The sequence below is a fragment of the Protopterus annectens genome, chromosome 8.part0 (assembly GCF_019279795.1).
Source record: "Protopterus annectens isolate FY-2018-M chromosome 8.part0, PAN1.0, whole genome shotgun sequence".
In the NCBI taxonomy this organism is placed as follows: domain Eukaryota; kingdom Metazoa; phylum Chordata; order Ceratodontiformes; family Protopteridae; genus Protopterus; species Protopterus annectens.
The window spans coordinates 1,198,649,533-1,198,673,809 of NC_056741.1; the positions used below are offsets into that span (position 1 = coordinate 1,198,649,533).

At 36.9% G+C, this 24,277-nt stretch overlaps 1 protein-coding gene across 1 annotated transcript; it reads left to right on the forward strand.

The window, feature by feature from the left end:
• Nucleotides 1–2,286: 2,286 nt before the first annotated feature.
• Nucleotides 2,287–23,854, forward strand: LOC122808434 (trypsin-like). Its single transcript, XM_044079397.1, has 4 exons — nucleotides 2,287–2,326; nucleotides 5,878–6,034; nucleotides 6,971–7,224; nucleotides 23,601–23,854. Exons 1-4 carry the CDS (start codon nucleotides 2,287–2,289, stop codon nucleotides 23,852–23,854), a joined length of 705 nt encoding a protein of 234 aa, XP_043935332.1.
• The last annotated feature ends 423 nt before the right edge of the window (nucleotides 23,855–24,277 follow it).

Consider the following 24,277-nt stretch of genomic DNA (forward strand, 5'->3'; position numbering starts at 1 on the left):
TCTCACCACCATCTACTGATGTTTTACTTTATATAAATGATACAGTTCTGTATTGTTGGTAATATATTAAAATACATCATTCGTCATGCATACATGTCTGGATTGTAAATGTTATGGGTCATTACTGAGAGAAAAGGCAATTAAATGTTATCGGAGGTAGGCTAAATGAAGTCCAGAACATCTTCGACTGTAATACCGAATGTGCATAACATTTAATCACCATACTGTTGCCAACATTTTTCATTTATAGTTTTAATACTGGGGGTACAAGTTGTTCAATGTAAGAATGAATGATGTTAGTTTCAGTCGATATCTGCTGTAGCACACAAGTATAGGTGTTGTAACATACAAATATTTAGTAATTGCATTAGTCCATTATTCACTTAAAAAGTGTAAAACCTGATTTTTTTTCCATTATGCATGTTGCAGACTATCATTTAAGTTTATTCCTCTATAAGTTAATAGCAGTCTTTTTATTTTTGCATCAAATGAAAGCACTAAAATCACAGAAGTGCTTGTTTTCACCACTTCTTATCCTCCCTCACAGAATAAGTGCTTCTTAGCTATTACTACTTCCTTATTACTAACCATTGTGCTTTTATAAAAAGGACGTGCCGTTCTTTTCTATGTGTTCTTATTCACTCAGAATCACAACATACATGAAATTACTTAATATCCAGGCCAGGCCACCAATGATACTTCACTGATGCTATAGCTTATGACTGCTAGGAATCCCTTCCATGTTGTTTATCTGTTTAGTTTATTAATGAAGGAAACCTTATGGTCACCATTATATAAACACATTGCCATGTATTATTTTCATTTTGTCCAATTACTTTTTTGTATGTCTGTTAATCCCTGATAGTGAACAGCTTTAGATTCATAGAAATAATCTAAATAAGTAATTCAGTGCATACATGCTTATAAACTGTGTAAACTCCAGCAAACTGAAGGATTACATAAAGCCAAAAGTTGAGGGTATATGCATTTATCATCAGCACCTTGGTCTGGGCTACGTTATATCATCTCCATAGTGGAAGTCGCTAGCAGCTGAGTGGTATCACTGAAGTTTACAACTGATGATTGACTACGAGGGGGTATCAAACCTTGGGACTAGCCTCCATGTAGTACACCACTGTCTTTCTTTTACCCAAGTCAATATACAATCAGGCAAGAGTCAGCCCAAAATAGGAGGCTAAGTGACTATTTGATAGGCAGCAAAACAAAATTCCTTAATCAAAACATTTAAAGAAATATCATTAGGGAAGTAGAATTGAAAACCCAGGAGAGGATTCTGCTTTAATCAAGCAAGGAAAAGTAAGCACAGCCTATGTTTCATTAATTTAATTACATACAGCAGATACTGCAGAAATCTATGTATGTATGTGTGTATATATGCATGTATGTATGTATGTATGTTTGTATGCATGTTGAATGGCTGTGAAAATATTTTGATGATAATATTGCATACTGCATCCTAATGAGTGTATAATGAAAACGCTCTCATGTTCATAGGTAGGAGTATGAGTGCAGGGTATAGCCTTATCACCCCTACTACAGAAACTTGGACAAAGTATTGATTCAGCTGTGTCCATTTTCTGTTTTTGCTTCAGACATCTGCTAATTCGTGTCAGGATGCGGGTCATCAGATAGTTGGTATTCAGATACACAAACATTTATTGAGAAACTATACATGGTACATATGGGGCAAGGAACAGAAGGAAAAAAAAATCGTCAGAAGAATTTAGACAGGGAATGTATACACATTGAATGAACTGCACAAAATCTTTATAGGGCTGTCAGCTGCCCTCCTTGGAATGTACTTAATTATATACCTGTAACGGCACAGGAAGCAAGATAAAAAAATACTGTTTGTATTCTGCAGATTGGAAATATTCACTGCTACCATTTTTGCGAGGCAATAGCACACTGCATGTGTTGCTTTAATGGCAGACAAGTAATGCCATTTAAAAAATCAGAGGGGATTTAATCATTTTACATTTTACTAGCAATGAAGATTAAAGGGTTTCTAGTTCTAGTATTTGCTCATAAATTATAACACTGGATTTTCAGTTGCAGATCATTTTTGAACTACAGTTGTTTCATGATCACCATCAAATGCAGTTAATGTTTAATAAGTTTATCAGTGACCTATGTATAAATTCATGATTAAAAGTATTTACTTTCAACATTGTCATGAAAGTCCTTGAGCAGTGGAAGATAAGGCCATTGTAGGACTATATAATATTCAGGACTCTGCTTACTGGCACTGGGAAGAAACTCAAAATGAAGAGCATTATACTTTTTGCTTTGTTGGGGGCAGCAGGTAAAGATTTTCTTTTCTTTAATTTCATTTGCAGGTCTTAATCAGCCCTAGAACATGACAGTGTAAGGCATTTTCATTTGACAAGTAACAAGTAAAGGGAAATGTGCGACTAACCAAACCATATGTAGATGGATAAAGCCTTGACATCTACCTGGTTGACCTGGATTAGCAGCATGAGTGATTGACAGTGTTGGAAGAGAGGATGGATGGTGTCTCTCCTGGTAGGGAAGGTTGCCTCCCAACCAGTCATGCCTACCATACTGCTGATAAGTAACAGAAGTCTTAGGTCATGGAAGGAAGGATCCAGTGAAGGGCGGCATGCACACTGTGATTTCTGAGGCCATGATGGTAGATCTGATCCTGCATGTGAATGAGTACACATGCATGGAAGAGGTGGGGGTTGGGTGGTCCCTGTGGTAATACAAGTGTTTATGCAACCAACGGGGGAGGTGTTAGGAGCTTAATTACAAACTGCTGGTGTTATCAGGATGCTGAAAGAGCACAGACTTTCCTGATGTCAGGATGATGGCCCCCCTGGGGATCAGATGATGATCCTCACTGCTAGGGAATGACTCAGGTCACATACCATTGGGAAGGCCTGATAGTTTTCAAGCAGAGGGGAAAAAAGGATTAAGAAAAAAATATATTTTTATCATATTATCACTGCCATTTTACCAGCTGTGCAGCAATGAAAGTCTGATTTTTCAATTATCTATCCAGGATGACGATGCAATTGTAGGCAGTGTTCCCACTGTTCAGAACATTTAAACTACTTTATTTATATATCTAGTCACATCTAGTAACAACACGGTTTTTAAAAAGCAGGATGAGTTTGGCTTTCCATTAACCCATCTTACATCAAAATCCCAGGAGTTTTATGCACCATTTTCTCATATAAACTGAATTGCCTAAACATAACCTTGGTTAACTGTGTGATTTATTACTTCTTGCAGTCCAATACAGTTCAGGTATAATGTAGAAGTGAGGCTTGGATGTATTATTTCATGACCGCTGTCAGCTCTGGGTTGGTTTATGGCATCTCTTGCAGTTGCAACTGACAACCTCCCACAGCTTTAATTTCATGCTGAGTCATCATACATTATATTGTTTTCAGTGCATACTTCTGTAATGAGATCTTACCTAACTGGCCACATATGTTATGCTACCTTTTGTTAGAGGACAAAGACAGTTGCATACATTATAGCCCTCCTGGTCCCCTAATGCAGCATGTATTATATCTCAACAATGACCTCATCCTATGTAAACATTAGCACCATACTATATACCATTCTTGGTTTTATGATGGAGACTGCAGTTTATTCTAGCCATTAATACCTCTCTAATGTACTGGTGATCACATTTCCTTTTATAATGTAACTTTCACCATACTGTGTGTCATTCTGATTCTATAATTCAGTTTGTAGTTTTTTAATTTCTCCAAGTATTTTGGGTTTCTAATACCATGACGGGAATGGACCCCATTCCAAAGTCAAAGTACTATTAAACTTCATGAAATTAGTATTGTTTCAATGTTTGATGTCAGCCAAAAATGCTCTTCGCAGCACCCGCAATGTGCCCAGTAATGACTCCTTCTGCAGTTTATAAGATACATGTATTGGTAACATATCTAAATACGACTGTAAATTCTTTTTTACAAGACCTGTTGATATTATTACTATTGGAACTGTCTGTGTATCTTTCTTCCACATCACTCTCATTTCTGCCTGCAGATCTTGATATTTTATGTAGCATTCTGGATTCCATAATGCAGTAGAAGACCGTATAGAATTTTTGACTCTGTTGTTCAGCCTGAATACAGAATATGCCATAACTGATTTATTCTTAGTCAATTAGTCTATGAACTCACTTATTTTCCCAAATTTGAAAATAATTGACAGGTGTCATATCACGTTGTTCTTACCTCAGTTTGATTTACTGCTATTTGAATTACTTAACAGAGGTTAAATAATAGATAACAATATCTAGCAGTCACAGCAGTTCTGTTTGATATTATGTTCATAGATTCATACATAGGTACGAGGCAACCATTATAATACTAGACAAAAGTCCATAATCAAAAGTTACCTCCAGCCTCAAGGAGGGCAAGACAAAATGGACCACAGGGGAAATATGAGGCTGCCTATCAAAGTATCCAGGCTTACCTTCAAGCTTTCAAGGATGCTACACTTCTTGACATGTAGTGCAAGTCTGATCCAGAGATAGGGAATATGGGGTGATATGAATCTAGAATACCAGCATGTCTTATTTATCTGTTCATGATGGTTTAGTCCTTTTAATAATTTATTTGAGATTTATTTGTTTAGCAAAAGAATAAGGAGGTCATAACGGATTGCATCTTTCACAGCTTGAAAGGCTAGGCACAGATCTCCATGGAGGAGTCTATAAGAGACTGAGGACTGAGAGGGTGCTAATCTGTCTGGATAACTAAGATTTTTGAGGCGACTGATCTTTGTAGTCATGAATATCAGAGGTCTCTCAGGCTGAGTGCTATGTTTAGACTAATACATTACAAAAGGTGAATTGCATTAAATAATGGGTCTAATAAGAAATTAATAAAGGGAAATTAAGACATTTTGTATCTGGAGGACTTATCTTTGGAAATTAGGTAAGTGAGATAGTGGATAGTGGGGACTTTATGGCCAAACAATAAATAATTAAAAGCAGTGCCTGGATCCATTTCAACAGTGACTGATTTTGGTGGGTATCACCTATATAGTATTTGAAAATATTTTGTTTACCAAAATTAACTACTAATTTTTTTTCATATTTAATTTGAGAAAAATGTACTATTGTTTACTCAGGTAAACAAAATGTGTGAGTCACAATTGCTAAGAACTATGCTTGATAGCAGTAAACTTTTCAGAGCCTATGCAATGAACATTCAGACCAGGGTTAACTCTCTAGCTGATGAGATATACATTTTTTTTATAACAACTAATTGCCAATGGTTGAATTCTATCCAAAACTTTCATGTGGTAACAAAACAATTGCTCATAATTGCAGGAGTCCTTGAATCTAAGTATCTGTCTTGCTTGGAATGACTGTGGATCTGGGTTCAGATAGCTTAGAGAGAGCTCAGGATGCCATTTTATGTTTGATTTCTAGTATGATACACCTCTTGTAGTTCAAAACGTGTCATCAGGTTTTACTTTAGCATGATCACGCCTTGTACTACTTCATACTTCTCAACCTCATAGCATAAGGAATCTGTACAAATGCAAAAAATAACAGGGGGGGGGGCAGAGGCCCAAAAACAGGAACATATGAAGTCTGAAACTCAAATGTCTGTCATTATATAGTGAATTCAATCCTCACTGAATTATCAGAAAACCACAAACTGTATGAGGGACAGACCAAAATATACAGTAAAAATCAGGACATTATGCAAAAATCTGGACAGTTGAGAGGTATGACTACTGTCACAACAGCTATGCAACTGAAATAGTACAATTTTTAAGAATTGTTGACTGCCCATAAAAAGAAATGGCAATTTTATACTGTAAAGACAATAACATTTTTTTTTATTTTAGTTGCTTTTCCGATTGAGGAAGACAAAATTGTTGGTGGCTATGAATGCCCAAAGCACTCAGTTCCCTGGCAAGTCTCATTAAATGCTGGATACCACTTCTGTGGAGGGTCTTTGATCGCCAGTCAATGGGTCGTGTCTGCTGCTCACTGTTATAAATCGTAAGAATATTTTTTCTAAAACTTATTATTGCTAGTGTACTGACTAAGGACTGTATTCCCCTGGTTATTATATATGAAAAAATTGCAGAATAAGCAGAAATTATGTGTAGGACTTCACATAAAAAGTATGTGGAAATTGTATATAGAAGTATACTTTTATTTGAAACTCAAATATTGTGCCAATGAGGCACAATAACGTTAACGGTATTTTTAAGGTGGTGTATTATTTCAGTTGTTTCACAGTGCATGTTTAAAATGTTTTCAACTTATATTTTATTTATTTGAACTTGCCTTCATGTACATCCATTTAGACGTATTGCATTTCAGTTGACTGACCCACTGTACATCAAGCATCGTCATGATAATATATCGATAACAAAAGTTTCTGAAGTGCTGTAAACCTGGAGATTTAATACCTTGATGTTCATATTTTAAGCTCCTTTCCTTCCTGAACATACTGTCTTCTACTGAACATTTACAAATTGCAAGAACTAAGTGAAAGGAAATAAAAGTATATTAAGTGCTTAAATAAAACTAAGTACTATTCTGTCTTGATTTAAAATTGGCAAAGAAAAATCACATTATTAACTCAATATATATTGTATATAACATAATAAAGCGTCATTAAAGAGTTGTCATATTGGCAGATTATATTCTGATGTGTAGCTTGTTAGCTGTTTAGATAAAACCATACTGGAATGCAGAATAGTAACATTACAGTTAAAAACATCAGATGGAAACAAGTAATAGTTTTAAATAAATTCTGAATGTATTTAGCAGCCAGCTTTGTGTTGAGTATAATGGAGAGGGTAGCTTATCTGTTAGAAATACCAAGCATGAACATAATGAGAGTGTCATTAAAGTGAAGAATTTACCAGGGCATTGCCTATCTGTATGGAAACAGATTCTGACTCTTTTCATAAACTTGCATTACAGATCCATTCAGGTCAGACTTGGAGAACATAATATTGAAGTGAATGAGGGCACTGAACAGTTCATCAGTTCATCTAGGGTTATCAGACATGAGAGCTACAGCTCGTACACCTTGGATAACGACATTATGTTGATCAAGCTCAGCAGTCCTGCAAACCTCAACAGCAACGCAAATGTTGTTCCCCTTCCCAGTTCCTGTGCTTCTGCTGGGACAAGCTGTCTCATTTCTGGATGGGGGAATACCTCTGGCACTGGATGTAAGTGAAAATAACTTGCACATGCATTTAATTCAGCTGCTATTGTTAGTGTTATGTTGATCATTTTTGGATTATGAGTTGTTTAACTGGAAATAAATTAGAATTCAACCTACCTTTAGTTTTAAGCGGCTAGAGGCCGTCTTCAGTGACATTTCTGAATTTCTCTTCATGGTCTCTTCTTGTAAAATACCACTGAGTTATGCTACTAAATAATGTTTATAAAGCAATAAATAGAAAACTGACAGAGGAGAATAAGTGAGAATGTTTTGCTTTCAAGAAAGTATGTGGCACTTAGAACAAAGATTAACCATTGATGGAAACAGTGAGAGATAGAAAGTCAACCTTTTCTCTTTGGCTGCTCACAAACCCTTCTCTGATACATAGCATACTATTAGAAATCCATCAGAATTTTTTATCAACTTTTGATTTCCATCCCTTCCAACCCTGATACATCTTATAAACTCACTCCTACAAACTCCATACAATTAACAATACTCCTTAACTATGAAGACTTTCTTCCTGCACATGACTCTACTACTCTTCTTAGCATGTACCTACCACATCACTTCATACAACTACCCTGCACAAAATAACTTCCCCCTTACCCATAGTTCCACTGCCATTATTACTCCCATCCCAGCCAATTACTCCCTAACAATAATCCCCACCCCATTCAACACTACTACCATAAGATATACCCATCTCAAGCCCATGACCACCTACCCCAAATCAACAGCAGCCCATAAATACCTAACAATACTACAAAAAACAGTTAAACTATTGCAAAACAATCAACAACAACTCCTAAATGCTGGAGATATCCACCTAAACCCAGGACCTTATGATATAAATCCTCTGGCTAAACCACAATATCTTCCCAATCTAACCCAAATTAACATCAGGCCATTAAGTATTCTACTCCTCCTAAATCTCCACCACTACATTTTGATGAGAAAAAATATAGGATGCTTGGAAGTTTAAAGAATGTTGTAGAGTGAACTCCCAACCTACAATGGCCAGCCTACACATGGGATAATACCTTGCCCCCTAATTTGTTCATGTACCACATCAATGGGATATTGTCTGCAACCACCTGCGAAGGCCCTGAAGCTCACAGGTGGCAAAGAGATTTTACAGCTAACATCCCCTTCACCTTCATGCTTTGAGCTGTCAGTTGTTCCAAAGCATCTTCACTTTTACCATCATTGAAACAGCACATCATGTAAAATCATATGTATCTATTGTTACAGACTGACTGAGAGAGAATGGGAGACCTGGATTCAAAGAAATCTGTTCTCTTCACCAAAACAGTTCTCTCTTAAAAAGCCCAACAGTGGGATCCTGAAAGTCCAATGGGTGCAAACTGCCTTTAAAAACATTGACTTTTTCTCATTTGCTACCTGGAAACAAGAATCATAAGAACCATAGAAATCACAGCTCCTAATATCCTGAGATAATAATCTGTTGCCTGCAAATAGTCATCATAATCATATAAACTTCTCAAAGAATGTTTAACAACCTGTAAAAGAGAAGCAAGAACAGAATTCAGACAATACCCACCCTTTGAAGATGACAGGATATCAGAAATATTCCTCAAGTTTTCAAAACACTCCGACAAATATTTCAGTATAAGAACCTGAAATTCAGAATGTATTTATTTATTGGCATTTGTTTATCAGGATGGCCTAGCTGGGTGAGTTACTCATTTTCAGTGAAGGCCTGGGAGAAAAGCTGTATAGTACTTAAATATTTGAACGATAGATTGATATGTTGTTCACAACAGGGTAGAATGAAATGTATAATTAAACTGGAGGCAATACATTAATTAAAGTAAACATCAGATACAATTATTCTGAAGGCTGAAGTTGTATAGGAATAAAATGACTTTGTAAACTGGTAAAGTTTTTTCATCCTTGTCTGAAGGTAAAGGATTATCATTCAACAGATTTTTATTAGCAGCTGAACTAGAAATATAAATAGCTGTCGGGTCTGACCTGAGATTCAAAGACAAATATCTGTAAGGCTGAGGAACCTTATAAAGTCTGTCTGCCTTTTTTAGGGGTTTAAGTTTGACTGTCAGGTATATCGTTGGCAATGTTGAAAACATCCTCCAAGAAAGGAGGAAATGGAGTTGGCAGTGGTGCATCCACTTGTAACATGTCATACTCTTTCCTGAAGGATGTAAGAACTTCAACTTGTAGCCATTAAAATAAATTATTCATTCTGAACACAGTTACAGAAAAAGAAAATCCCTCTATAGGAAACATTTTCCTGTGAATCACAATGTGGGATCTGGGAAAAATACCAAAAAAAGCACTATCATATCCCTTTCGTTCATCTGACAAGAAATCCTCAGAAACTCAGGAAACTGATTTCTTTTTTCCACAAAAATCCCATTCATTCTCTAGAGGTTATAAAGCCTGCAGTAAAACTTAAGCCAGACTAATAAAGGAAGATAAATGTTTTACTGTATGTTTCTTTTTTAGAGATATCCCTAGAGGGAGGCCAACTCAAGAATGGTACCTCCTCCCAGGATAAGGGTCCCTTCTCCTATCTAGACAAGAACGCACTCCCTGCTGAAACTCCCATGTCAAAAGAAAGTGGCTCTCTCATACCTGCAAGGGATATCTAATCACCTGTAGAAGATGTGGCTAACACCTAGTCTGTGGTTCCTGAAGTGGCTACACCAGAGAGCTCTGGAGAAAAAGATGAGTGGTCTGAGGAATGGCCATTGGCCCCAACAGAGTCACCCACTAGTGACTGAGACACTGTCTGAGCTCACTGTGTATGCAAGGGCTCATTGGTAGTTTTCTTCTTCTGGGGGGGTGAGATACTGGTAAATTGTTCCATGTCCCTGCTGAAAATGAAGCCTAATCCCTGGCAAGCAGTGCTGGAAGGAGTAAGTCAGTCATCACAAAAGTGTACCAAGCACCCTGTAAAACATTTACAATGTCTTTAAAGCACAGGAGACATAGTAAACAATACAAATTAGTTCATAATCACCACAAAATAGTGTCCCAATTAGTTAAACAGTCCCTGCAAAAAATAAGCTACCAGACAATGCTAATCCTGTCAAAATAGCAAACATAATGATGACAGCATTCTTAAAGAGACCGGGCATTTATTTCTCACAAAAAATAAAATATTTAGAAGGAAGTCCAAAAAGGGAACTTAAAAGTCTCAGCACTGAAAGACAGGAGCCAACTGTTGCTCCTCAGGAGGAGTACTGTCATGGGCTGTAAAAGGTACTGAAGGGTTTTAGAGCCCTGGCTGCTGTCTTCTCCATATAGAAGTTCGATTTGAGGGCAGTCTGAGTGCATATGTGGAGGAGGCAAAGTCTTTGGAAGAGTGGCTGTCTGTTATATCCCTGCGGAGATATAATACCTATAGGTTCATAAGTAAGTACTAGGCTAGCTGCCCGTGGAGGCCATTTTAAGCCTAGCCCATTTGCCTTTTGATGATCAGATTATCCTATCCCATTTGATATTAGATTGACCTAACCCATCCCTTGCATCAATAATTATATATTACCCATAATGAGAATAACTGGAATCATACCATAGATCATTATAAGGCATTTATGAGCTGCCTCTGTCCATTAGTAGTACAGGAGACAGTCCTGGGGTAAATTTTCTGTTTCCCATCCATAGATCCAAGATGCTTTTGAATATGGACAAGGATGTGCTTTGTTTTATATGGATGGGGAGTCTTTTCCAAACAGTGGTATCCTCTGTGAGAAATACCTGTCCCTCCAAACCATTCTGTTGATGCAGGAGAGGCTTATATCCTTTGACTGAATATTTCTGATGCCATTCAATTTACTGATGTGCAGTAAATCCATCAGTATTAGTTCAGAGGATGCCTTGCATGTTAGACACAGGTCAACTCTTAGCAGTCTGTAGGATACGAAATATAGTGAGAGGGCTTTGAACTGGTCCACGTAGGATGTATTATTTAGGCCTTATGTCCTTTTAGTAAAGCATCTATGTGGGTGTTCTGGTTGTTGTATGTGTCTGGGCAGATATATGCTGAAAGGGGCATTATACTCAATGATGGACCTAATGAGAACTGAGTAAAGGGGGGGGCAGTGACATCCCTAGAGCTTGACACAGTCCCTTTGTTTATAAGCTGCACAATATAGAAGGGCACTCTGTCAGGCAGAGTAGACAGTGGACACTCTGAGTGTGAATTAATGCCAGCATAGAGTCAGGTAGTGTCAGCTAACCCAAGGCTAGAGAGAAGTCAAGCAACTGAAAGTGACAATGAAGGCATGATACAGAGGCCATGTAATGATGGGCATCATACCCTTGAAGTATCCATGATGAATCCAACCACACAGTACCTAAACTTCCTGAGATGAACAGAAACTAGAAAGAGCAGTCCAGTAAATCTGAAGTCCAAATGAACAACCTTGGGAATAAGCTACACCAAGCTATACTTTCTATAACAGGGAAAATCACATTTATACAGTGCTGAAAGAGAGTCTAGCTTAGGGCAGGCTGAAATTAACTGGACATAAAGTCCAGTAGTCTGGGTAAGATCCAGTAAGTAAATCTATTACCCAACCAGTGTTGCTGCACAAACATTTCACCACGATAATGTGATATATTTTAAATTTTCTGTAAATCTTACTACCATGCATGCCACTAAAAATGTAAGTAATTCCACCCACCAATTCAGTAAATAATGTGATTTCAAATAAGTAAGTGAATATATACATAAAAACACAATCAATTTTGGATACTGCTCGATTTTGCTCCTGACACAAGTACCTATTATACTAGAATGACATTTTAATCCAATGCTCTATTCATCAGTATAATATGGTGTGTTTGTGTGTGTGTGTGTGTGTGTGTGTGTGTGTGTGTGTGTGTGTGTGTGTGTGCGTGTGCGCGCGCGCGTGTGTGTCTGTGTCTCTCTCTCTCTCTCTCTCTATATATATATATATATATATATATATATATATATATATATATATATATATATATATGTATATATAGATAGATTCTATATAGATATAGATATATTACATTACTTTGTGATTCAGTCTTTGTAGAGCATCTCTTGTTTGCTCACATCAGCATTTGATTTTTGATGAAGTAATCATATATATATATATATATATATATATATATATATATATATATATATATATATATATGGGTCTAATTCATTTGCCCTAACTTTTGATTGACCGGCACCCATTTGCCCGAGACCAAATGACCAAAATTCCATTTGACCGACAAGTACTATTGGCAAGAAAAAGGGATAGCCCCCTTCCTCATTGTAGTGCGACCCTGGAGTTAGAATATATAGTTAGGGGAGTGTGGGGGGCACAGCCCCCACAATGGTGGGTGTGGGGGGTGAAACCCCCCACTTAATTTCATATTATATTGTTTAGTTTTGCTTTAATATTTCTTAGTAAGACAAAGGTAAATGGGGGGCTTCACCCCCCACACCCCCCCATTGTGGGGGGGCTGTGCCCCCCACACCCCCCTAACTATATATTCTAACTCCAGGTCGCAATACAGTGAGGAAGGGGGCATATTTCATTTACTTGCCAATAATACTTGTCGGTCAAATGAAGTGTTGATCAAATGAAATTTCGGTCAAATGGGTTGGAGCAAATGGGTGTCAGTCAATCAGAAGTTAAGGTAAATGAAGTAGACCCATATATATATATATATATATAGATATATATATATATATATATATATATATATACATATACATATATATATATATATATATATATATATATATATATATATATATATATATATATATATGTGTGTGTGTGTGTGTGTGAGTGAGACACAGAGAGAGAGAAAGTGTGTGTTTTAGAAGATTCATTCATTTATTTAGTTTCATTTATTCTGTGGGGAAATCCAACTGAGCAAAAATACCCTTTTTAGCAGATGTCTGAGATGAAAATTTCAATTCAAAATAAAATGAACACAGCCACAGCAGGTTTCCAATTTACTAGTAACGATGTGAAAAACAACAACCTACATCTGGGAGTATATACCAGTAAAGAAGCAAGATCCAATGTATCTGTATTAATAGATTAAAAGTTGTGTTCATTTTTTAGGATGATTAAGATTAGCAGACAGTGAGGTTAAGGAAGTTTCTCCTTTTCTGTAAAGTTACGCAGTCTGAGTTAATATGTTCTGAGATGCATGACTTTAATTTTTGTTTTTGTTAGGTGACACTTTTGATTTTTTTTGTAAGTATTTGCCTTTCTACTGAATGCATACTTGATGACTGCTTATATACTCAAACACACATAAATGAGAGTAATGTATTTATTTATTTAATGCTGGCCTTTACATGTCATTCTGTTTTTTGATGTTCTTGAGGTTTATTTGTAGCACATAGACTTTATAACAGTTATTAATGTATGAAGTTACATATTTTTTTTCAGTTTGGCATCAGAAACCTTCAGGACTTTTACTCTCATAGAAAGCGGGCTGAGTATTTCCACCATTAGTAATTATATTATTGTTTTGAACATAAAAAGCAATATCTTCCAGAGTGCTGAAAACCTTTGTTTCGATAAACTAAAAAAAAATTAAGATGTGCAGGAAAAGGGATATTGGCTTTTTTAAGTATATTTACTGAGGACCAACATGCTTTTCTTTTTTGCATATTCAAATGAAAAGTTAATGACAAAATTGAAAATATAATGCTCAAATTTGATAGGAGTTTCTGATCAAACTGTTTTAAAAATTAACTTGTTGCCAACATAAGAAATACATTTCACAATTAAAGATATTAGAGGAGATGCTGGTTTGGTAGATTGTACAAGTAGTCTGTGTGCTCTTTTAATCACAGAAGAAAGTCTATTCTGTAAATTCAGGATTTTTGCAAGCCAGATGGTTGGAGAATTGACTGTGTTATTGATTTCCTTTTTTGATGCAGCATACACTCTTGTGGTGTTTTTCCTTTCCCTTTTCCTAAATTATCTAATGTGTCCTAAAAATTAATATTTTCCTTTTAAAGAATATCATGTTGTACTTGGTTCTACTATAAAGCACCAACTTTCTTAAAGTCAATAAGCAAAAAGGACAAAATGGTGCGTCTTTCGGCTTTTCCTGGTTAGGGGTCGCCACAGCGGAACTCCGGTCCGCTAATGATTGGTAGTTGATTTTTACGTGCCAAGTTACCAGCCCTGATGCACAACCTTCAATGAAGGAATGCCCATTTACGCATGTCTCCACACAGAAGATGCTCTAGCTGAGAATCGAACCGGACAGCGTCTTACTGTGAAGCGACAACGCTACCGCAGCACCACCAAAAAGGACAAAATAATTGCCTGAAATACAGCCGGGAGAAAAGATCAATTTTATTTATTTTTTTTTTGTAGGGGGAAGCTCCTTATGCATACTCTCTGAACTTACATATAAGAACTCAATGATTACATCAACTCGAAGAGAAAGATCTCCCAAAATGAATGGATCATTGCCAGTGCACAATTAGGAACTGCGTAGGCAACAATTCCCTATGGAAACAGCATTCTGCATTATGCCTTTCATATTTTTTTAATGTGTTACTGGCACTCACCCCTTTCTCTTCAAGCAACTGATGGGAAGCCATTGTATTTCTTCTCTTTTATCCTCCCATAAATATCAGCAAGACCAATTCCAATGGCCTTAACATGAATTTCTTGCTGCTGAATCGTGTTCTTTAAAATTTGTTTGTTGCAATTTTCTTACACAGCATCCATATTCAAACGAAGCTGATTGATTTTTAATTATAATTTCTATAAATATTATTCTACTTGTTGAAGGTCGTTTTTCACAGCAGGTCATATTAATAAGATTTGTGAGTGCTCATTTTTCTGTAGCTTCAAATTGATTGGCTACAGGAAAGATGCTATAAAAAGATTACGATCCACAACTTTACCGATTTAGACTGAAATTAAGTTCAAGAAAGTTTTTAGATCAAGTGAACTTATAAAACTGCCCTTCATTCATTTTCACTGTTCAGATTAAACAGTTTAATTGAAATGAATGGAGGAGGAGGCGGGTCTATGCAAGCAAGCAATACAATTAAAGAAGCAAGTCAATCCAGGATAGGACATTAGTCTAACTAAAGATGTGATCTCACATACATACGCACACATGCATGCACGCACGCGCAAACACATGCACGCCCACAAGCGCATACACGCACACGCGCACACGTAAGAAGAAAAGTTCCATTAAAGTTACAAAAAAATATTAAGAAATTACAAAGGAAAAAAGAATTTCAGTTTCCTAACAGTAGAAAGTAGTTTTAGAATCATGTAATGGGTAATACGATTAAGACATAGGTTAATACAAAATTATTTCTATAGTAACGTTATGCAATAATAAACAGGTTGCATTTACATATACAGCAATGTACAATTTTCATTTACATAGGAATGATGAAAAGCACTATTATAGCTATGAATGTAGACAGGATTTATTTACATTATTTACAGGATTAGGTAGGAGAGATGGAAATTTAGGGGTTGGTGATAATCTAGAGATGTGAGGGAGATAGAGAAAGTTAGTCAAGGTGTGAACAGCACCCTTCTGCTTCTTCCTTCTTGCTTCTGAAGAAGGGTATGAGGCAGAAATGATAACCCTTGTACCTCATATGCCATTTTAACCCCTACACCTCTCTGTCTCAAACGTCAGCACTGTACAGCAGACCTAAACACTCTAATTTGGAAATATGGCAGTAAATATATTAATCAAATGTCAAGCCTTCTTTCAGAAACAGCACTTATATTTAACTTCCGAGATTGTTTTTGTTAGATAGTACTCTTTTACTTTGAAGATTATATAGGATAAGATGTTGTAGATGCTTGCTTCTTGCCTGTGATTGCCGGCATAAGTATCTTGAATGCATCCTTGTTTGATAGCATGTAGTAAGATAATAAGCATGTTTAATTTATACATTTAATGCAGGCTGCTGTGGTAGTCACTCAAATGATGATGGTGGTATGAGCATATATCTATAGAATATGATTCGTTTTTCATGCAACAGCTATGTGGAAGTGTTTTGTATACCTTATCTATACATCCTTTTTTCTTGAGCTGCATTAAATAGTTTTTTAAAAGTGTAATACTGTTGTTCTAGTTACTACAGACTTATTTTTAACTTCTATCAGTGAAACTATGCATGTAAAATAAGTGATATTCATATTTAGGTGCCATGCATTTCTTTGCGTTAAAAGTCAGAGATGGCATTATCTATAAACTGACAAATGTAGAAATTAAGGTTTTCTGCATATCTTTTTCTCCAGGTAACAGTTGAAAAGCACAAAAAAGGTTATATTTTATTTATCACCTTGCTCATATGGTTGTGTCCCACCACATTAACATGTTTTCTTATCACTATGTTTCATTTCCTTCATGGTCAGGTGTGAAGTTTGTAATAGGAAAAGGGACAGTCAATTATTCGAATGGGGATAGTAACATTTTGAATAAAATTAAGGTAATGATTTTAATTAATGCCAAAAACTTCAGAGCAATATAATATAATATAATTAAAGCACTATTTCAACTAAATTCCAAACTTGTACATGATTCAAAAATAATCAACCAATGCTTTTATATATTAGTAAGGGGTACTATTACTTATGTGGTATATAATATCACTAGACTATTTTTATTAACTAGGATGTGCCTGTCATACCCACCTGTTTGTAGGTGGTTTTGTTTATGCATTATAGCATAGATGCATGAGGGATCCATTATTATAGACTTAGAGCCAGATTCATGTTGGTCATCCTAAAATGTGCACTCTCTCACTCAAACAGCAGGAGCTCTCTTCACTCCACTGAGAACTGGCCATCTGCAAAGCTGTACCTGTAAGCAACAACTGCTAGGATTATTTGCTTTTGGACAATAGCCTGAGGACATCAAATTGTACCCTCTGTCACTCAAACATTGATTGCACATCAACCCACTGAGGAGTGACACTATGCAAAGCAGCACCCTACTGGGATTATTTGTTATTTTGTAATGTAAACATGCTTAACATGAAGAGCCTAGCTAAATGTTAAAGTGAAGTGGTCAGATATTTAGTAATCTGCACTGGACAGTGGCTGTGATATCTCAACAAGGGAATAGCTCTTATACTCTATGGCCTGCTAACCTACTTGGTCACTGTCCATTCCTGTAACCATCAGCTTACACTGTCTAAAGCAGTTATGTCCATCCCCTAGCTCCTTGTTTTCTCCTTTCAGTAACTGAAAAAAAATGTATGTTTGGCTTTGTTTCCATGCTAATAGTGCAGCAACAGTTATAAATTGTTTGTTTTCTGAAGTAAAGGGCCTTCCAGGTTAGGTTACAAAGCAGCCAAGGCTTGAAGTCCATGCTGCGGTAAGGGCAAATTTAAACCTCAGTCCCCTGGTTAAGCTTGGACCACTGAATTAGAATGTAACCCCCTAAATCTCCTCCTCAGTTAGGTCTCCCCATCCATGTGCTCATCATCTTTCTTCGTGGCACAGGTATGTATTATAAAACAATAACTGAAATGTTATATTGCATGAGTGTGTGAAACAGTGAGACTGCATTGTTAGTGTGCTGAATCTGTATTTTGTATTGTAGTTGGAGAAGCATTAGGTATGTTGAGACTGTGCCCTTGAACACTTATGTGATTCACATATGTAGTTCCATGTGCTGATGCCGTGATATTTACAACTCTCTGTGAAGATTCTAATCAATTTAATGTAAGCTTTCTCAGTGATGTTTTCATAACTTACATAGTCATATACTGCTCTGATCTAATGATTAGCTATATACAGCCCTCCACAACTTCACTGCATGCCTACATCAGTACACCTCCTTCTGTACATATTTTTCCATACATTCAGACAATTTGCAAACTTCCATACACTCTTAGAACAGCAAGAAGTCTCTAACTTTGTGTCACTGTGTTTCTTCCTCCATCTCTAGGAATAAGTTAGCTTCCTACATTTTAACTTTTTTGCCTCCTTATAAAATTCAGTACTCATTTTCTCCCTTTTCTTTCCTTTCAGAGCCCATGGTATCAAACTGTGTCCTCCATCAGTTAAACAGCTGGAGTTCTGCACACAACATCTGTATTAACAACTCTGCTTGTTAAACGTAGCTAAGGATAAGGCATATGAAGAGTTGTATAAGAGAATGGACACTAAAGAGGGAGAAAAGGACCTGTACCGATTGGCTAGACAGAGGGACAGAGCTGGGAAAGATGTGCAGCAAGTAAGAAAGATAAGGGATAGTGAGGGAAAGGCACGCACAAGAGAGGAAAGTGTGTTGAGTAGATGGAAAGAGTATTTTGACAGGCTGATGAATGAAGAGAATGAGAGAGAGAAGGTTGGATGATATGGGGATAGTGAATCAGGAAGTGAAACAGATTAGCAAGGAGGAAGTAAGGACAGCTATGAAGAGGATGAAGAATGGAAAGGCTGTTGGCCCAGATGACATCCCAATAGAAGCATGGAGGTGCTTAGGAGAAATGGCAGTGGAATTTTTAACTAAATTGTTTAATGAAATTTTGGAAAGTCAGAGGATGCCTGAGGAGTGGGGAAAAAGTGTTTTGGTACCAATCTTTGAGAATAAGGGTGATGTGCAGAGCTGCGGTAACTACAGAGGGATAAAATTGATCAGTCACAGCTTGAAGTTATGGGAAAGAGTAGTAGAAGCTAGGTTAAGAAGGGAGGTGATGATTAGTGATCAGCAGTATGGTTTCATGCCAGGAAAGAGCACTACAGATGCAATGTTTGCTCTGAGAGTGTTATTGGAGAAATACAGAGAAGGTCAGAAGGAGCTGCATTGTGTCTTTGTAGACTTGGAGAAAGCATATGACAGGGTGCCTAGAGAAGAGTTGTGGTATTGTATGAGGAAGTCGGGAGTGGCAGAGAAGTATGTAAGAGTGGTACAGGATATGTACGAGGGTAGTGTGACAGTGGTGAGGACTGCAGTGGGAGTGACAGATCCATTCAAGGTGGAGGTGGGATTACATCAAGGATCAGCTCTGAGTCCTTTTTTATTTGCAGTGGTGATGGACAGGTTGACAGATGAGATCAGACAGGAGGCCCCGTGGGCTATGATGTTTGCAGATGACATTGTGATCTGTTGTGAGAGTAGAAATCAGGTTGAGGAGAGACTGGAGAGGTGGAGATATGCTCTAGAGAGCAGAGGAATGAAAGTCAGCAGGGCTAAGACAGAATATAAGTGTGTAAATGAGAGGGAGGGTAGAGGAATGGTGAGGATGCAGGGAGTAGAGTTGGTAAAGGTGGATGAGTTTAAGTACTTGGGATCAACAGTTCAGAGTAATGGTAAATGTGGAAGAGAGGTGAAGAAGAGAGTACAGGCAGGGTGGAATGGATGGAGAAGAGTGTCAGTAGTGATTTGTGACAGACGGGTACCAGTAAGAGTGAAAGGGAAGGTCTACAAGAGGGTAGTGAGACCAGCTATGTTATATGGGTTGGAGACATTGGCATTGACATAAAGGCAGGAGTCAGAGCTGGATGTGGCAGAGTTAAAGATGTTAAGATTTGCACTCGGTGTGACTAGGATGGATAGGATTAGGAATCAGTATATTAGAGGGTCAGCTCATGTTGGACAGTTTGGAGACAAAGCAAGAGAGATGAGATTGCGTTGGTTTGGACATGTGCTGAGGAGGGATGATGGGTATATTGGGAAAGAGATGCTAAGGATGGAGCTCCCAGATAAGAGGAAAAGAGGAAGGCCTAAGATAAGGTTTATGGACGTGGTGAGAGAGGACATGCAGGTGGTTGGTGTGACAGAGCAAGATGCAGAGGATAGGAAGAAATGGAAAGAGATGATCCACTGTGGCAACCCCTAACGGGAAAAGCCAAAAGATGATGATGATGCAAAAGCTGTACCTGTGAGCAGCAGCCAATTGAGATAATGTGTTACTGTATTGATGGGAGTAAGTGTAACATGGAAAGCCTAGCTGTGTGTGAGTAAGTGTAACATGGTTAGCTCGGCTATATATTACATTAAAATGGTCAGATATTTACAACTCTTTTCTAGACAGTGGCTCAAGCATCCCCACAAGGGAGTAGTACTTGCACTCTGTCAACCATTCACCTTCTTGGTCACTGTCCAGTTTTGTGACTATTTGATTACACTTTCTGATACAGTCTTCTGCTCTGTTACATTCACAATGAAAAGCACAACGTAACAGCAGTTTATACATGAATGTCCAAATCTGTTTTTAAAAGAAATTACTATTGAATGTTAGACTGCTTCTTAACAATAGGGTCTTCACAGATATGCCTGTTAGGTCATTAGAGAAATGTGTCTAGCTGCCATAGATTCATAAGTTCACTGATGAGTACTACAGAATCTGTCTACAGACTATTTCAGGCCTAAACAAAGAAATTCATAAGTTCTTTCTGGATTTGAGGAGAGCAACACAGAACACCCCAGAGGAGAATTTGAGGATGCTCATCCAGTTATCTAGGTTTACCTTGATGGTGGTAAAAACACTGCTTTGCTTAATAAGCAATGGAAATTTGTTCTAGAAGTTGGGGGTACACTGGAATATGAATATATCATGCCAATATATTTTATTTATCAGTTAATGAAAAATGTGTGCCTTAGCTGGAATCTCTTGTTTTCTGAAGGGAGGGCATGGATTTGCACAGCTGAAAAGATTAGGCTCTGATCACTACGAAGCAGTCTGTCTGGATAACTGAGGGTCCTGAAGCCTTTGCCCTTTCTAGCTAGGAATGTCTAAGTTAGCTTAGAGTGATGTTTTGACAAATGTATACCTAAAGGAGTGTTATACTCGTTACTGTGTCTCATAAGAGATAAGTAAAAGGAAATCATAACTTCACCGGATCTAAAAAATACCTTTGGACATTAGTTTCAGATAGAAGAATGGAGTAGTAAACTACTACAGAGAGATGGTTGCTGAAGGATAAAGAATTATTTACAAGACTATGCTGCTCCATAGCAGCAGTGACTGATTGCAGGTGTTTGTCATCTGTATGGAATGATATAGAAATGCTTTATTCCCCAAAATACAATGTACTGCATTTTTTAAGTTCAAGTTTGATACCTTTATCCTTAAACCAGTTTTTAACACCCATGTTGAAACAATTCTAGATAAATGGATGGATTAAGGAATAACAGTATACAATTTATAGTCAGCTGCAAACTTAGACCTTCTAGATAACCCCCCTGGCCCATGGTTTTCTAAGAAACAAATACCAGTTGGGAGCTGGAATTTAAAGTTCCCTTACTTATTCTCCAGTATCTGCCATGGGTCTTTAAATTTTACTAGAGCTACCGCCAGCTCAGACAGATGGGACCACCATTCATTTCTCAGCTGAAGGAGATGTGCAGTGCCCCCATTTAAAATGAACTGCATTGTCAGTATTGGAAAATTCATCCAAACACATGGTGCAAGAATACAACCTACTATTTTCTGTTCTTCCAGGATCAAAATTAAATGTACTATCTGTTGAGCAATTGTTACCAAACTGTATGACATTTGGTTTCTAAGGTGTGAGGTGTAAAACTGCTCAGAATAGCAGAATGCAACTCATGTCCAGAATACATTTGTGGTACTTTGATTACAACAGAATTAAAAAAGTCATATATATTTCAACAGAAAGCTTATCTTTGTTCAGTTATAATATGCCCAGTCTTCACTGTCTGAAACAACTAATATATTGAGGTCAGATTCATTTCTGACATGCATTTAAATACAAGAAGCAGGATTGTACTGTTAGGCGCATTCTGTGCCAAGCTATCCTGTTGTAACTTTCTGTTGATTGTGTTATGAAAATTCAAGGATGAATTGGCAAATGATGTTTTATTTATAGGCATCAAATGCAGAGGTTTATAGGTGTTGTCTATAATGTTCTGACATTATGTGTCATATAAATTTCTATATGAGGGCATATAACGTTAGATCTTGAAACAAGGAGAATTGTATGGGCAGAATATATGTGTACTAATTTGTCATTTTATAATATGCAAAAAAAAAAAAATCATACATTTTTCCCAGACAAGGTAATATGCTTTTGCTGTATGCCAGGTAAGGCCTAAATCCTGTGTACTAAGAAAAACAATATGCTCCCCGATTCAAAGATGGCTGCCATTCTGTAAGCACTGCTAATCTACAGCTCTTCAATACTCTTGGAATAAAATCAACCCAGAGGAAATACCAGGACCTATTTAAGCAAAATATACAGAAATAACAACTCTAATCTATATCCAGAAAAACCAAAAAGGGGAAAATAAACCTAAGAATTAACAAATCTATCAAGATTACATCAGATTATCTGGAGCTGACAGAAGAAACAGGGAAAAGAAGCCGTGTGCTCAGGGTACTTTACACGTCCACCTCTACCTATAAATTAAGACGCCTTACTTCCACAAAATGTCAAAAGAAGATAAAAATATGGATAATATAACAACAAAAACCAAAATCTCAGAATTATTACCTCTGGAGAAAGATTTGAACTCTAAAAGGCAGAAAGTAACAAAACTACAAGACACTGCTAAATCAGGGAATAAAAATAAAACAGATCAACTAGCAAACTTGGATGATGTAAAAACTGCTTTACTGCCTATCCAGGAGGCAATAAAAGAAATGTGTGCTCAACTGCAATCATTTGCAACTTCCTTCAACCAAATCTTGGAAAGAATGGACAAATATGAAGCCAAAACAGTGGAGAATGAGAAAAAAATAGCCCTGCTATCTAAAAAAGCTGACTCACATGAAGCAGATATACAAACCATGCGAGCTAAAATTATTGACCTGGAGGCAAGATCCAGAAGGAATAATATAATCATTAGAGTCATACAAGAAAATATTCAGCACAATGACCTGATTCCTTCCATCATACATATATTTGCAACACTACTCAAAGACCAAAAAAATCACAGCAAATAATAATTGAGAGATCCCACATAGCCTTGAGAGAATCCCAAACTTCAAAAATTCCAAGACCAGTCTATGTCAAATTACTTAACTTTCAAGATGTTAATAAAGTACTATTATCTGCAAAGAAAAATGGGGGTCCCCTAATATGGAACAACAACAAAATCTCTCTAGCCCAGGACTTGCCCCTTCAAATTAGGCAAGTCAGGCAGCTTATGTCTCCTTATTGTAAATTTCTAATTGATAAAAACATAAAATTTCAAATTAAGTATCCTAATACTTTGCTATTTTCTGTGGATGGGGTTAAGTACTCAGTTACCAACATCACAGAAGCAAAATCTACCTTTATGTCTGTTTTTAAAAGAATTCCCGCCTTGGATATCTAACTGCACCTTCCGATGCGATTACCGAGCCTCTGAGATCAGATAGAACTCAAAAGAACAGCTGTGGACTTACTTTTCCTTTAGTTTGCTCTTATTTTACTCCAGGCTGCTTTTTTGGATTGGCACGACCCTACTGCTCGTTTTCCAAGCCACGAGGGCCCCAACAGGAAGTGCACAACATCCGCAATACGCTTGCTTTCCCATGGGAGGAACTGAAAGTCCTTTTACTGCTACAGAAGCCGTTTTTAGAGGTGACACTTCTGGGATTCCGTCTGCATACTCAGTCCCCCTTCGAGAAGCTAAGTAATTGGCTTAGCTGTCCAGAAGCTCAGAAAGAAGCTCAATGGAACTGTAAATAAAAAAAAAATAAAGTAATGTACTGATGAGAAATCTTTAAAAATGAAAATGTTACAGTTTAAGCACATAGTCTTTCTACACACAGATACTAAAAGTTATTTTTAAAGGTCACCATTTATAACTAATGTTTCTAGCTTCATATAATATTAATAGAGTTACCAAAGTATAATACACTGCTAATAGACATGAAAACACAAAATGGTAATACAATAAATTACACATTCTTAAAGGAACACACTTCTGAGGTTTTAAACACAGGGCTTATTTTCAACTATGGTAAACTTAACATAGATTAGTATGCCCTCTTTAAACCTTCAGTTATACTTAATAGAAGACTATATGACAGGTTTGGTACCTTATACAAAATCAAACATGTTATAATCTGCATAATATGAAAATCCTTGTGCTACCATTAACACACACAT

Coding starts and splice junctions, on each gene's coding strand:
- LOC122808434 (XM_044079397.1), top strand. CDS start 2,287: ATGAAGAGCATTATACTTTTTGCTTTGTTGGGGGCAGCAG. Junction 2,327..5,877: donor TGCTTTGTTGGGGGCAGCAG/GTAAAGATTTTC, acceptor TTTTTATTTTAG/TTGCTTTTCCGATTGAGGAA. Junction 7,225..23,600: donor GAATACCTCTGGCACTGGAT/GTAAGTGAAAAT, acceptor ATTTTACTCCAG/GCTGCTTTTTTGGATTGGCA.